We start from the raw sequence: 15,000 nt of genomic DNA on the forward strand, positions 1-15,000 counted from the left end.
GACACTGTGCTGTTACCTAGCAACCCAAGCTGACCTTCAGCACTTGGCCAGCTGTTTTTCCCTCTGTGTGCGCTGTACAATGGCTGCTGGAAGAGTTTTGGTTCTCTAGTTAACACTTGATTGATTACTAAATCAGCTGATTAGTCGTGATTAATCATCTTGAAAGCCAAGCATCTGAGAACAACTCCATGTTTGCTGGACGTTTATCTGGACATTACTTGGCTCTTTACAGATTCAGGACTTTATGAAAGGGGCGTCGGCGTTTGGGGAAGTTCTAGCATGTCGGTGTCTTATTTGCAGACGGAGCAGTCGGTCTTCTGCCGGAGGGTTTTTCAGCTTGTACTGCATTAATCCTGAGGCTCCCTGCAGGATCCACCTGCAGACGTGAACATTTGCTGATCTCCCGCAGCGGAGAGGCTGTGAGCTCTCGCTGCACGAGTTTATTTAGAAAGCAGCTCGTTATGCCGAGCAGAGACGGCGTCGCTCAGGACTCGGCTTCACATCTGGAGGGAATCTGGACCCGCTTCCCGGTCGGTCCTGAGCGAACGACCCGGTGAAACCATCAATCCGCCTGTTGGATGTTGAGATGCAAGAGTCGCTACTGACGACACAGAAAACGTCTCTGGGTAACGCTGCAGACGAGCAGCAGCCTGGACAGGAAGGCCTGCGGGCCAGGCTGGCGCCGGTCCAACAGGGGGCGCCGTCTGGCCCGCAGTGACAACCTCAGCTGCGCTGCGTGGCTCTGCGGCCGGCGGAGGTCGTCTGGTTCGCACCGCGGGTCCGGAGCCGACCCGGCGTTTAGGTGAAGCGTCAGCACAGCATCGGGTGACGGATCCAAACCGCCGACCTCTCTCTGACCCCAGCTAGCGTTGCGTAACAGCAGAGGCGGTCCGATGCCGGGCGAGCGGCCGGGCGAGCGGTCGGGCGAGCGGCCGGAAAAAACCAGCAGAGATGATCCGAACGACAAATCCTGACGGTCCGTGGAGCCAGATGGCAAACAGAGGTTCTAACTTCTGGAGCGTTTTATTCTTGGAGTTGATGGATCATAAAAACCGACGATCTGCTGCTTTCGCTCCTGCATACACTGCAAAAACTAAACCCTCCTAGTCTCTGGAGCAAATATCTAAATTCACTTAATACAAAACTAACAAGAAACAAACAGAGGAGTTTGTTTCAGTCAGTAATGTTCCAGTTATTTTCTCATTTATACCAGGACATTTACATGAAACGACCTGCCAGTGGAGCTGGAATCAAGATTAATATTAAGGAATATTAATAAATATTAAGGAATATTAATAAATATTAAGGAATATTAATCAATATTAAGGAATATTAATCAATATTCACTAATATTAATCAATATTAACTAATATTAATCAATATTCACTAATATTAATCAATATTAAGGAATATCAATATTAAGGAATATTAATCAATATTAAGGAATATTAATCAATATTAAGGAATATTAATCAATGTTAACTAATTTTAATCAATATTAACTAATATTAATCAATATTAAGGAATATTAATAAATATTAAGGAATATTAATAAATATTAAGGAATATTAATCAATATTAACTAATATTAATCAATATTAAGGAATATTAATCGATATTAACTAATATTAATCAATATTAACTAATATTAATCAATATTAACTAATATTAATCAATATTAAGGAATATTAATCAATATTAACTAATATTAATCAATATTAACTAATATTAATCAATATTAACTAAAATTAATCAATATTAAGGAATATTAATCGATATTAACCCTTAAATATTAAGACTCTGAGCAAAATGTGTGAATGTCACGATAAATGTTGCGAGGCGATAAATGTGTCCCAGAAGTTATTGCGATAAACGATAAAATATTGATGATAATGGATCTCAAAGATCAATCAGCTTTAAGTTCTAGTGAACATTTAACTCTGGAACCAGAAGAGATTTTAAATAAAACATCAAAAACAAACAAACAAAATGCTCCTTCATAAAAAGGCTGTTGGGCCCAAAACTGGAAACTCTCATCATACAGAAAAATGAAAAATCGAGCAAATAGAAACTATTGAGCTCGTTTTAATTCATCAGTTGATTAATTTATTGATTATTGCGACAGGCCCATGTGAGGTATGTCCACTAATCCAGTTCAACAGAGAAGAAAACTGTTTTATTTCTGGTCTTTTTGGCTCCCGGATGTATTTTAATGAACTTTCTCTCCTATTTTCCCTCCTGCAGCCTGAAGATGCTGAAGTTTTCCAGACTCCGTCTCCGAACAGAAGCACCAGGGAGTGAAGCTAACCTGCTGCCAGGCTGCAGCAGGGAGTGAAGCTAACCTGCAGCCAGGCTGCAGCAGGGAGTGAAGCTAACCTGCTGCCAGGCTGCAGCAGGGAGTGAAACTAACCTGCAGCCAGGCTGCAGCAGGGAGTGAAGCTAACCTGCAGCCAGGCTGCAGCAGGGAGTGAAACTAACCTGCAGCCAGGCTGCAGCAGGGAGTGAAGCTAACCTGCAGCCTGGCTGCAGCAGGGAGTGAAGCTAACCTGCAGCCAGGCTGCAGCAGGGAGTGAAACTAACCTGCAGCCAGGCTGCAGCAGGGAGTGAAGCTAACCTGCAGCCAGGCTGCAGCAGGGAGTGAAGCTAACCTGCAGCCAGGCTGCAGCAGGGAGTGAAGCTAACCTGCAGCCAGGCTGCAGCAGGGAGTGAAGTTAACCTGCAGCCAGGCTGCAGCAGGGAGTGAAACTAACCTGCAGCCAGGCTGCAGCAGGGAGTGAAGCTAACCTGCAGCCAGGCTGCAGCAGGGAGTGAAGCTAACCTGCTGCCAGGCTGCAGCAGGGAGTGAAGCTAACCTGCTGCCAGGCTGCAGCAGGGAGTGAAGCTAACCTGCAGCCAGGCTGCAGCAGGGAGTGAAGCTAACCTGCTGCCAGGCTGCAGCAGGGAGTGAAGCTAACCTGCTGCCAGGCTGCAGCAGGGAGTGAAGCTAACCTGCTGCCAGGCTGCAGCAGGGAGTGAAGCTAACCTGCTGCCAGGCTGCAGCAGGGAGTGAAACTAACCTGCAGCCAGGCTGCAGCAGGGAGTGAAGCTAACCTGCAGCCAGGCTGCAGCAGGGAGTGAAGCTAACCTGCTGCCAGGCTGCAGCAGGGAGTGAAGCTAACCTGCTGCCAGGCTGCAGCAGGGAGTGAAGCTAACCTGCAGCCAGGCTGCAGCAGGGAGTGAAGCTAACCTGCAGCCAGGCTGCAGCAGGGAGTGAAGCTAACCTGCTGCCAGGCTGCAGCAGGGAGTGAAGCTAACCTGCAGCCAGGCTGCAGCAGGGAGTGAAGCTAACCTGCTGCCAGGCTGCAGCAGGGAGTGAAGCTAACCTGCAGCCAGGCTGCAGCAGGGAGTGAAGCTAACCTGCTGCCAGGCTGCAGCAGGGAGTGAAGCTAACCTGCTGCCAGGCTGCAGCAGGGAGTGAAGCTAACCTGCAGCCAGGCTGCAGCAGGGAGTGAAGCTAACCTTCAACTAAAATAAATTAAATTATAAAATAAAAAATTTAATTATAAATTAAATTATAAAAATTATAGAAAATTAAGTTATAAAATAAAAAAATTAATTATAAATTAAATTATAAAAATTATAGAAAATTAAATTATAAAATTAAATTATAAAATTAAATTATAAATTATTTGTAATAGTAAATTTATTTTTTCATACTTTGGTTCATTTTTAGGTGCAGATTTCAAAAGTATTGTGATGGTGTAATAAATATTCAACAGAACTATTTTCAAAACATTTAATAAATTAAACAACCAACTTTTACTGACGCCATTTTGTGGACCAGCGACTGGAATGTGACAAACTGCTTGTGTGAAGAAAAAAATTACATTTCACTTCATTTCAAAAGACTGAAAGATAATTTCAGGATGTTTTGGAATATAGTTTCATTTAGCCCACATTCATTACCATTCTTATTTATTTTAGTTGATCAGTTTCAGTTTTTACTACTTAGTTTTAGTTAACTTAATAATAAAGACTGTTTCACACCTGCTTTCCTACTGAATCAGGTCCCACATCGTTCTGGCCTTCAGCTCTTCTTCACCCTCCATTCAGGCTTCAGCAGGTCCAATTTAAGACTTTTTAAGACTCTTAATGCCACCTTGAATTCAATTTAAGTGAAAAATATTGGATCTGCCCTTATTGGATCCTGCTGGCTTGGCAACAGAACTGAACCAGTGGCAAAAACAAACATTGTCCAGCCAACTGGTGATACATTTGCACTTGGCCATGATGGATGCAAAGAAAGCTAACTAGCTAGCGAGCTAGCAAAGGTGAATTAGCAGCTAGTTACTGATCAACCCACAGAACGCTACGAAGATGTCTGAAGTCTCAAACGTCTGCCTGAAGATACAAGATTACATAATCAAAATGTAAGACCTGTGATTAGCGTATTTAAGGCCAACTTAAACTGAATTTAATAACATTTTATTGATTTAAGGCCCTTTAAGGACTTTTTAATCTGGGTTCGCAACAGAGGATATCCAGTGACGATAATGAACATCATCCAGCCAAATGCAGATCTGTTTCCAGGACAGACACAAAAAGCTACCTAGCTAGTTAGCAAGTGTGTATTAACAGCTAGTTAGCGGTAGCCTCAACAGCCTCGAATCACAGAACACAATAAAGATGTCAGAATGCAGCGCAAACTTTTGCCTGACAGAAAAACTAAACATACCAGATTAAATAGTCCTGCACTGACAAAATATAAGAAGCTTATTTAAGGTCAGATTACACTTTTAAAACTAATTTAAGACATTTTAAGACCTGCACCACATAAAATCTAAATTAGTGCAAAAATGTTGGTTCTCTGTAAAAATGAAATAAACGACGACAGCAGTAAGTGTATTTGGGAGATAACTTTCAATGTGATTCTAAAGGTTAATACTGTGCTTCACTTCAGCTCCACCAAGCTGGAAATGCTTCTAAAATGCATTAAAATTATCCAACATTAAAGTATTTATCTGTCCTCTTTGACTTCATAGAAGCACAAGTTAGATTTTCATTATTCCTGCATCCACTGGAAAATTAAACCTCAGTCAATAAATTTCTTGGCTGGTTGTTACATACCTCTGGGGAATATAAACACATTTTTCTTCTTCATGGCTGCTTTCCAGTCCAACCAAACAAATCAAAGTTTGTTCAATATTCTCACGCTGGCCTTTAGTATCTGACACTTTTGGCTCTGATTTGCTCTCATTGCTGCTTTGGGCTGCATTGTTCTGACACCAAATGTAACCACCATTGTTCTGCTCCAGGATGATGGTTGGAAAGTCCTTTTGTTTAATCGTCTTGCTCAGAATTTGTCTAAAAATATCGTCACCAGTATCAGACCCAAAGGTGTTCATGTTTCTTCAGAAATTAGTCATTTAAACACCAAAAGTCAAAACATTTACATTCTTATGTGGTGGGTCTGCGACGCAGCAAAGGGAAAAATAACACAGAAAAACCGTTCAGTACAACTAAACCGCTCGTATTCTTCTTTTCTCGTTCTCTGTGCACAGCAGTGGTAGGCTAGCTACCACTGCTATTAGCTAAGCTAACACAACGGTGGTAGACTAGCTACCACTGCTATTAGCTAAGCTAACACAGCAGTGGTAGACTAGCTACCGCTGCTATTCGCTAAGCTAACACAGCAGTGGTAGAGACTAGCTACTGCTGCTATTCGCTAAGCTAACACAGCAGTGGTAGACTAGCTACCGCTGCTATTCGCTAAGCTAACACAACGGTGGTAGACTAGCTACCGCTGCTATTAGCTAAGCTAACACAGCGGTGGTAGACTAGCTACCGCTGCTATTCGCTAAGCTAACACAGCAGTGGTAGACTAGCTACTGCTGCTATTCGCTAAGCTAACACAGCAGTGGTAGACTAGCTACCGCTGCTATTAGCTAAGCTAACACAACGGTGGTAGACTAGCTACCACTGCTACTAGCTAAGCTAACACAATGGTGGTAGGCCAGCTAGTTTAAACTCCTGCTCTACTGATGATCTGTTGGAGGTTTTTGTTTAGGTTGCCTTTTTTAAATGTTTTAAATTGAACCAAAACACTGAATTCCACAGCACCACCTACACGTTAAGCTAGTCATATTCAAGCTAGCATAACTAGCCTACTTCCTTCCTTTTTTTTAACTAAAACTTTTTCCTGATCTTATCTGGTTGTCGTATTTTTGGCAATCATTAGCAAAGCTCTGCATCACGTTTTCTTTTATATAAGAGGCGATCGTTTCAGATTTACTACCTTATGTTGACAAGAGCTAAAATCAATGCTAGCCACGGTTAGCAAGCAGCCTTTTCCTGCGTGACGCCCCGTTGCAACATGTCTGTACCCGCGGAGCCGAAAGATGATAATAAAAGCTGCGTTCTCTGTCCAATCACTGTGCTTCACACGGCTTTCACCTGTTGCATACTAATCAGATGAATAATGTGATATCGACACGGAACAAGACTTTTTTCTGGCCATCGCTCAGGAGGGGAGTGAGAAACGGAGGACGCTCAGCAGTGCATTAGGGAGCAATTCGTTCCTTTGGCAGCACTTCAAAGAGGAAGAGGAGGGAGATAATCCGCCCGACGTTCCCCCGGATCCTCCGGCACCGACACACAGCGGCAGCAGGACGGACGGTTCAGCCGGCGGGTTCTGATCGGGTCGGCGTCCCGGGATGCCACATGGTGGCACGGAGAAGATTTTTCAATTTGACAGACGACTGGAATATTTTCTTCACACAAACAGCAGGAGGCCGAGCTTGGAAACACGGCTGCAACATTCCCAACAGGAATAAAGGCTGACACCAGGAGAAGAGACCGACGGCGGGTCACTGGACACAGGAGGACGGACGACATTCGGCCACAATCTCAGGAACAAAAACAAGGAAGTTCCTGAGTTTGAAAAGTGGAAAATGTGCTTGAAAAAAATCAGAAATTTTGATATTGATCTCAAAACGTTTTCTAGGAAAAACAAGAAAATTTTCCAAAAATTCTAAATTCTAAAAAAAAATTTTTTAAAGAAAATTTCTGAGTTTGTAAAGTCAAAAGTTTGAAACAAAATTTCAGATTATTAGAGGTTAGTATTAAAATTGCTGAGCTCTTTTAGTTTTTCCTTCTTTGGCCCCAGTGACAGAAACGGAGGTGAAGTTCATGGATGTAGTTAAAGGACGAGGCCTGAAGGAGACGGATGAAGAGGAAGGAAGTTCGTGGATGTAGTTAAAGGACGAGGCCTGAAGGAGACGGATGAAGAGGAAGAAGTTCGTCCAGCTTATCGACAGCCGGCAGCGGCGAGCTGTCGACTCTCCATCGGACAAAACGCGGCCGAGTCCAGATCCGTCCTGCCAGCAGCACCGAGAATCGATGCAGCGACGAAGAGCCGCATTGACACAAACATGCCTTAAAATGACTAAATCAGCAAAAACGTCACCGATTATAAATACAAAAGAGCTGAGATTTTACTTTAATTATGTTTATTGGTAAAGTAAAAATGAGTAACATGTCAAGTAATTATCTGTACCATGATGTCGCCATGATGTCAGACATCGCCGTCTCATCTGCCATGAATACAGATTAAGGTTTCTGCAGGTTTCACCAACTCAAACCTAAGAGTTTTTAAGAACATTATGAATTAAATTTAAGACCTGCAACGCAGCAAAGGTACTACACACACACACACACACACACACACACACACACACTGCATGTTCTTGTTTATCCCCCCGCATGGGGACTTCGGCCTGACTCTATGCATACACGTGGGGACCCGTTGACACGTGGGGACCCGTTGACCCGTGGGGACCAAATTTGAGGTCCCTACCGGCACAACCCCATTTTGCAGTAGAAAATGGTATATAAACATGCCTGGTGAAGTTTTCCAGGAAGTCCCCATGAACTTCATTCCAAGACAAAATTTGCGTGAGTGTATAAGGGATGCGCCCCTAGTGGTCACACAGAGTATTGCAGTCGTGTATGTGTTTATATACACTGCTCAAAAAAATAAAGGGAACACTAACATTTAAGTGAACACTGAAGTGTCCCTTTATTTTTTTGAGCATCTATTCTCCATGATAGATGCAAACAATGAATCTTAGCAGTTAGTGACTCAAAGTTTCACCATATAAATCACAAAATTACGAACTAAAAAAAATCGGATGAAAAAAACAATTTTCTAATTTTTCATTTTGAAAACATAGCTTATAAAATTTTTTGTCTGGTGAATTTTTGGTTGAAACATGTTTGTTTTTCACTCAGTGGGTAAAAAATCCAGAAACTTTACTCAAGTAAGAGTAGAAATAAAATATTTTCCCATAAAACTGCTCAAGTAAATGTAAGTCGTTACTAACCAGCTCTGCATATTTGCGGTGTTTGCTGTTAGCTTTAGCGTAGCATTAGCAGCTAATCAGAGAGCTGCTTCTGTGGCCCTTAAAGTGCATAACTTGTGGAGAAGTTTTGTGGACTTCTCCAAGTCCACAAAACACATGTAGACTGGTTGGGCGAACTCCCAGAACCCTCCAGAACCTGCTGAGGGTGTAGAACTGGTCCAGTGTTCCAGAACCAGAACCACACTGCTCTTCCTGAATCCGAGGTTCGACTATCCGACGGACCCTCCTCTCCAGGACCCCTGAATAGACCTTACCAGGGAGGCTTAAGAGTGTGACCCCCTGTAATTGGAGCAAACCCTCCGGTCCCCCTTTTTAAACAGGGGGACCACCACCCCAGTCTGCCAGTCCAGGGGAACTGCCCCCGATGTCCATGCGACATTGCAGAGTCGCGTTAGCCAACACAACCCTACAACATCCAGAGCCTTAAGGAACTCTGGGCGGATCTCATCCACCCCCGGGGCCCTGCCACCCCGGGGCCCTGCCACCAAGGGGCCCTGCCACCCCGGGGCCCTGCCACCTCTGGATCCTGCCACCCCGGGGTCCTGCCACCCAGGGGCCCTGCCACCCAGGGGTCCTGCCACCCCGGGGTCCTGCCACCCAGGGGCCCTGCCACCCAGGGGCCCTGCCACCGAGGAGCTTTTAGCAAATAGAAATAATTCAGGTAATTATAACAGAGCAAACAGGAGAAGTTTGGTCTGATTTAACTTTGTTACCTTTAAATATCAGGTAAAATCAAACGTTAGGTTGCAGTTTATCATCAATCTGTGCAGTTTGAATATGAGGTTTTATTTATTTCCCCTTCCTGGTGGTCAGAGTTTCTACAGGATTCAGCGTTTCTGCAGGATTCAGCGTTTCTTCCCAGCAGAGAGGAGATGAAAACAGGAATCCATTATTTTTCAGTTTGCTGCAGAATTTTAAGTCATCTGGTTGAATCGCTGCCGCCTAATGGCCAGATGGTCGCCCCACTGCGAGCCAAATGGAATCAGCCGAGTTAAACCGGACCGGTTCTGATCGGGCCAAATGGGCTGCATGAGAACAGAGACGCGAGGAGGAAACATTAAACAGAAACCAGAATGTTTAGTCTGCAGCCTGATGAGAGAAAACGGGTTGGTTCGCGGCTCGGGAGGATTCCAGGAGAATCTTAGATTTCCTGAATGAGCTGAATTAAAAAGCTGCACATCAATCCAGGTTCTCCTTCTTCACCTGACAACTGGGTGTCGGGGAGCAGGGGCGCCAGACTGGACCTGCAGAAACCAGAAAGCATCTACAGAAATGTTCTGGTTTCTGTGGTTTCACTGTGTGAGCGCAGCTGACAGTGTTAGCTCTTTGTTAGCATTAGCCTGCTGAGGGACAAATTATCCAGATGTATAAAATAAAAGGCCTGACAGAAAAACTGATTCATAGTTACAAACTTTGGCACGACCATCATTTCAGTTATCGATTAATCGATTGTTCTGATGATTAATTGGGTTCAGTTATCGATTAATCGATTGTTCTGATGATTAATTTGTTTCAGTTATTGATTAATCGATTGTTCTGATGCTTAATTGTTGTCAGTTATCGATTAATCGATTGTTCTGATGATTAATTGGTTTCAGTTATCGATTAATTGATTGTTCTGATGATTAATTGGATTAGAAATTGACACATTTTGTTTATTTTTCATTGTTTAGATTTTTACACGGTTTCAGCTTAATTACTCCTTTCAATATGTTTTTTTTTCTTTAACTCCAACTAACGATTAATCTATTACTATATTAGCTAACAATTATTTCACAATTAATTTAATGTTGTCCAAAGTTTTGCAGATTTCTTTATGCGTCCAGCCCCTGACTGGTAGAAGACCCTGAGGAACCAAACCTCATATTTTCAATTTACTCATCAAATCTTCCTTCAGCTCCATCTTCAACAATCACACCGAGAGTCTGAGGTTTTCCAGCCGCCATAAAATGCCACGTCTGCCGTGTTGCTCCAGGGTTTGTGGACGTTCAAACTGAAACAGCAGCGCGTTTCGTCTCGCCGTCTTCTGGTTTCCAACAGAAGCAAAGGAAGCTCCCAGCGCCTCTAACTGGAAGCTTTTCTTCCCACCACAGACTCAACATGGCGAACAGGACGTTAACCTTTCAGAATAAAACGCAGCAGCAGACGGGACACGTTGCCACTCACCCTCTCCAGGTCCTGGCGCAGGTGTGTGAAGAGTTTGAGTCTCCTGTAGAGGACGTCCTGCTCCTGCTGGGCCAGGTTGTCCACCTCGTCTCTCTTCAGCGCCACCAGCGGCTGGTTGAAGTTGGCCTTTCGCTTCAGCTTCCAGAACTGATATAAGAAATCCACCTGCAAGGTGAACACAGGCTTTATGTCTTTAGGATGCAGATCACATGGCAGCGAACGAGTCGCTGACTGTAAGAACCAGAACCAGACGAGGAGAAGCAGCTTTCAGCTTCTATGCACCACAGATCTGGAACAAACTTCCAGAAAACTGTAAAACAGCTGAAACACTGAGAGCCTTTAAATCTCAACTTAAAACCACCTGGTAAAGCTGATTATGGCTAAATTAGGGTTAGAGTGGGTTTTGATGTCTTTGATGTTTTTATGTCTTTAATGTTTTTAATTTCTTTTTCTTTCTTTTCGACATTTTAATGATGTAATGTTTTTTTAAATCTCTCTTTCTCACTGTTTATTCCTGTTTTTATTTTAATTAAGTAAAGCACTTTGAAATGCCTTGCTGCTGAAATGTGCTATACAAATAAAATTTGATTGATTGATATAAAAATTATCAGGTGTCCAAAAAAAAAGACAGAAACTTTGAGATTAACTCAGAAATTATGTAGAAAATACATGAACATCTCTGTTTCTAAAATCTAAACTTTTCCACTTTTTAAAAGTAAAAAGTTTTTTGTTACATTTAAACTTTTGGAGCCCAGAAATGTCCTGTTTGTTTCCAATGACGCGGCGGCGGCGGCGGCGGCGTACCTGCAGCAGCGGCAGTCCCAGGTTCTCGGCGACGTCGCTCGGCTCCACCAGTCTGTAAAACTCGTCCTCCAGCTCCTGCAGCTTCTGCTTCCTCTGGCTCACCTTCTCCCTCTCCAGCTGGTCCCGCTCGGCCCGCTCCGACGCCGCCGACACCGGGTGGGACGCCCGGCTCTGCTCCGGGTCGCCGCCGGGCTCGTGGTGCTGCTCGGGTCTGGCCGCTCCGCTGGCGCCGCTGGCGGCGGAGCTGTGGTCCAGGCAGAAGGACTTGAAGCGAACCTCGTCGTTTTCGGCCAGGAGGGTCTTCATCTCCAGGCCGTGGTCGAAGGCGCAGGTCACATGGAAGGCCACGATGCAGGAGGGCGTGGAGCACTGCAGCAAAGGCAAACACAAAGGCATTTTCACCGCCCGCCTCAAACCACAGCCAGGTTCGCTCCTGGTTTCTAGAGACCTGCTGAAGTTTATTGTTTATCACAGGAAGTTTCACTGGAGGGCAAAAAGACGATTCTTCTCCTTTCCAGCGGCGGCGCTGCTGCAGCAGGACCGCTGGTGAAGCTGTTAGTGTAGCGCAGAGCGCCGCAGCAGCAGGAAGATGTTGAACAACTCCACACTACTGTTTTATGGCTGTCTTAGTCAGCTACTCTGCAGGCCATGTCGTTGCCATAGCAACTGACAACAACACCACTAAGGTTTCAGGATTCAACACCAAAAAAGTGGTAGATTAGCTAGCGCTGCCGTTAGCTAGGCTAACACAGCGGTGGTAGATTAGCTAGCGCTGCCGTTAGCTAAGCTAACACAGCGGTGGTAGATTAGCTAGCGCTGCTGTTAGCTAGGCTAACACAGCGGTGGTAGATTAGCTAGTGCTGCTGTTAGCTAGGCTAACACAGCAGTGGTAGATTAGCTAGAGCTGCCGTTAGCTAAGCTAACACAGCGGTGGTGATTAGCTAGCGCTGCTCTTAGCTAAGTAGATTAGCTAATTTAGTCACCTGATCTACTGATAATCTGCCAGACTTGGTGTTTGGGTCACCTTTTTATTTCTTAATTGAACTGAAACAACGAATCCTGCAGCACATCTACATGTGAAGATGGTCATAGTCAAGTTAGCATAGCTAACCTACTTTCCTCAATATTTGATTTAACTTTTTCTTGGCCTGGTTATCTAGTTCTGCCGATGTTATAGCAACATTCTCGTGATTAAACAGACATTCTTACATCATGGCTGTGATTCTCTATTGTACAACTTAGAATGAATGATTGAAAAATTTCATTTTTAGAAAAGAAAAAAAACAAAAAATCTGGTATAAAAATAAAAAATCTGACGTTATTTTTCAGCCCAGTTTTAGTCCAAAGTGTTTTCTGTCCATTTACTCCATCACTGATGCTCCAACAGAAGTGCAACCAGCAGAAAAAGAAACCAGGTCACAACAAACACGGATCCTCGCCAACCTCCACTGCCATTTTGGTAAGTTGTGATAGTTTGAGTGTTTCTCAGCGCGATTCATTGCAGGTCATCCGGCCTCCCGCCGCGTCTCCTCAGGCGCGGTGCGACCCCGCCACTGTCGGCGCGGTGCGACCCCGCCGCTGTCGGCGCCGTGCGACCCCGCCGCTGTCGGCGCCGTGCGACCCCGCCGCGGTCGGCGCCGTGTTCCTGAGCGACTGAATGTGTGAGCAGGTTTGCTGCTTGTACTTGTCAGAGGAGTTAAAACATTCAGCAGGGCTGTGTGCTGCGTTTGTGTTCAAGCGCCAGCGACCTGCCTGGTCCTAAACGCTGCGCCATCTGGGAAACGACTCCAGACGTACAACCTCCGTCTCTTCTTCCCTCTGACTCAAACCCTCACAGGGTTTACCAAGCTGTAATCCTTATTCTACCTGTACAGGTAGCGATGAGCACTTATCGTAGCGCTGATCATCTATCGTGGCAAGACATTTATCACCATCATTCCTTAAAAATCCCCTAAAACTATTGGGATTGTTGTTTTCACCATTTTTCTCCCGTTTGTTCTCACATGACGCCTCACTTCACACTCACTGGCAGCCATCTTGGTAGGCAGTTGCTACGGCAACAATAAACAAGCACAAGCTTAGAACTAGCTGTCGCCTCGTTCCTATAAACAACACAAGTACAACTACTTGAGTACTTCACCTGCCTCTGTGTAGTACTGAGGTGAATATCAGTGGTATTTACTGTAGTACTTGCTGTCGAACTAGCAGCATTAGCTTAGCTAATGAAGCTATTATCTGCTAGCTAAGCTGGACATGTAGCCACGTGTTGCTACATGTTTTCACTCTGCAGTCACCAGAACAAGAGTTCACGTCCTTCATAAATCCGTTTAAACATTCAATGTATATCATTTTAATAAATTAGAGTAAATTTAACATAAATTATTTTTGCTTTAATAATTACAAAACATCCAAACATGTTGATTTTTACTCCTTTTCTCTCCCTCTGGACTCCAGCTCTGATGTGAAGAACGTCTTTATAACAAGTCATCATTTCACTGAACCATGTTCCTGATGATGCAGCCGTTCTTTTGTAAACACCGCAGATGACAGCTACACTGTAAAACTGCACTTATTTCCAATAAAGCTGCGGCTGCTCTCACTTCTTTACTGTCAAAAGGTTGAACTCAGCAAGGAGCCGGCTGCTCGCTGTGAGCAACGCCACTGTAAAAAATGCGTTGGCTGTAACCTGTTTTAAAACGTTTGTCTGGTTTCTTGGCTGCATATTAAACATAATTCTGTCTGCATTCTTCAATCTGCAGGTTCATTTCTATCCTCTGCCACAGAAATCGCAAAGGTTTCCTGAGGCTGCACGGCCATCAGCATCACGTTTAAACTCTGCCAGTGTTTCCAAGTTAGCAATGAGGGCTAAATGTGAGGACATTTAGAGGATCTAGTCAATCATAAATGGTCTCACATGTTTTCCTGATACCCTGGTTTAGCTCAGAGCTCATGTTTTCTCCCTATCCAACCTTTTCTTTCTGAGAAGTTTCATCTCTAAATATTTCTGTAAATCAACTGGAATAAAGGTCATGCAGTCAGTTCCCACCCTCATCTATGGTCATGAGCTTTGGGTCATGACCGAAAGAACGAGATCACGGGTACAAGCGGCCGAAATGGGTTTCCTCCTCCGCAGGGTGGCTGGGCTCTCCCTTAGAGAGAGAAGCTCGGTCATCCGGGAGGGACTCAGAGTAGAGCCGCTGCTCCTCCACGTCGAGAGGAGCCAGTTGAGGCTCGGGCATCTGGTCAGGATGCCTCCTGGACGCCTCCCTGGTGAGGAGTTCAGGTCCCACCGGGAGGAGGGGAGACCCAGGACACCTGGAGGGACGATGTCTCTCTATGGCCTGGGAACGCCTTGGGATTCCTGGAGGAGCTGGAAGAGGCTGGGAGGGAAGTCGGGGCCTCCTGAGGCTGCTGACCCCGAGACCCGACCCGGATAAGCGGAAGAAAATGGATGGATGGACAGTCAGTTTCACTTTTAGCTTCAAGTCTTCATCGGCGCAGATGGAGGGTTTGCATAGTGTAGTGTGAGATTAATTAATATTTGCAGACCAGCTGTGTAAAATCTGCAGTTTTGACAGTTTTTTCTAATTTTGTGAAAGGAAAATCAGTGTGTAGCTTAAGATTTTTACCC

The 15,000-nt window shown here is 44.6% G+C and overlaps 1 protein-coding gene across 2 annotated transcripts in view; it reads right to left on the minus strand.

Annotated features, from left to right (window-relative positions):
• Positions 1 to 15,000, minus strand: part of jade2 (jade family PHD finger 2) — a 141,287-nt gene that overhangs the window by 31,960 nt on the left and 94,327 nt on the right. For both annotated transcript variants that reach the window (XM_008401940.3, XM_081615561.1), the window contains exons 9-10: positions 11,370 to 11,738; positions 10,566 to 10,730 (exon numbers count right to left, since the gene is read on the minus strand). In XM_008401940.3, the coding sequence (XP_008400162.1) occupies positions 10,566 to 10,730; positions 11,370 to 11,738 (534 nt within the window). The remainder of the gene's footprint in view (positions 1 to 10,565; positions 10,731 to 11,369; positions 11,739 to 15,000) is intronic.

The sequence above is a fragment of the Poecilia reticulata genome, chromosome 14 (genome assembly GCF_904066995.2).
Source record: "Poecilia reticulata chromosome 14, P_reticulata-male-v2, whole genome shotgun sequence".
NCBI lineage: Eukaryota > Metazoa > Chordata > Actinopteri > Cyprinodontiformes > Poeciliidae > Poecilia > Poecilia reticulata.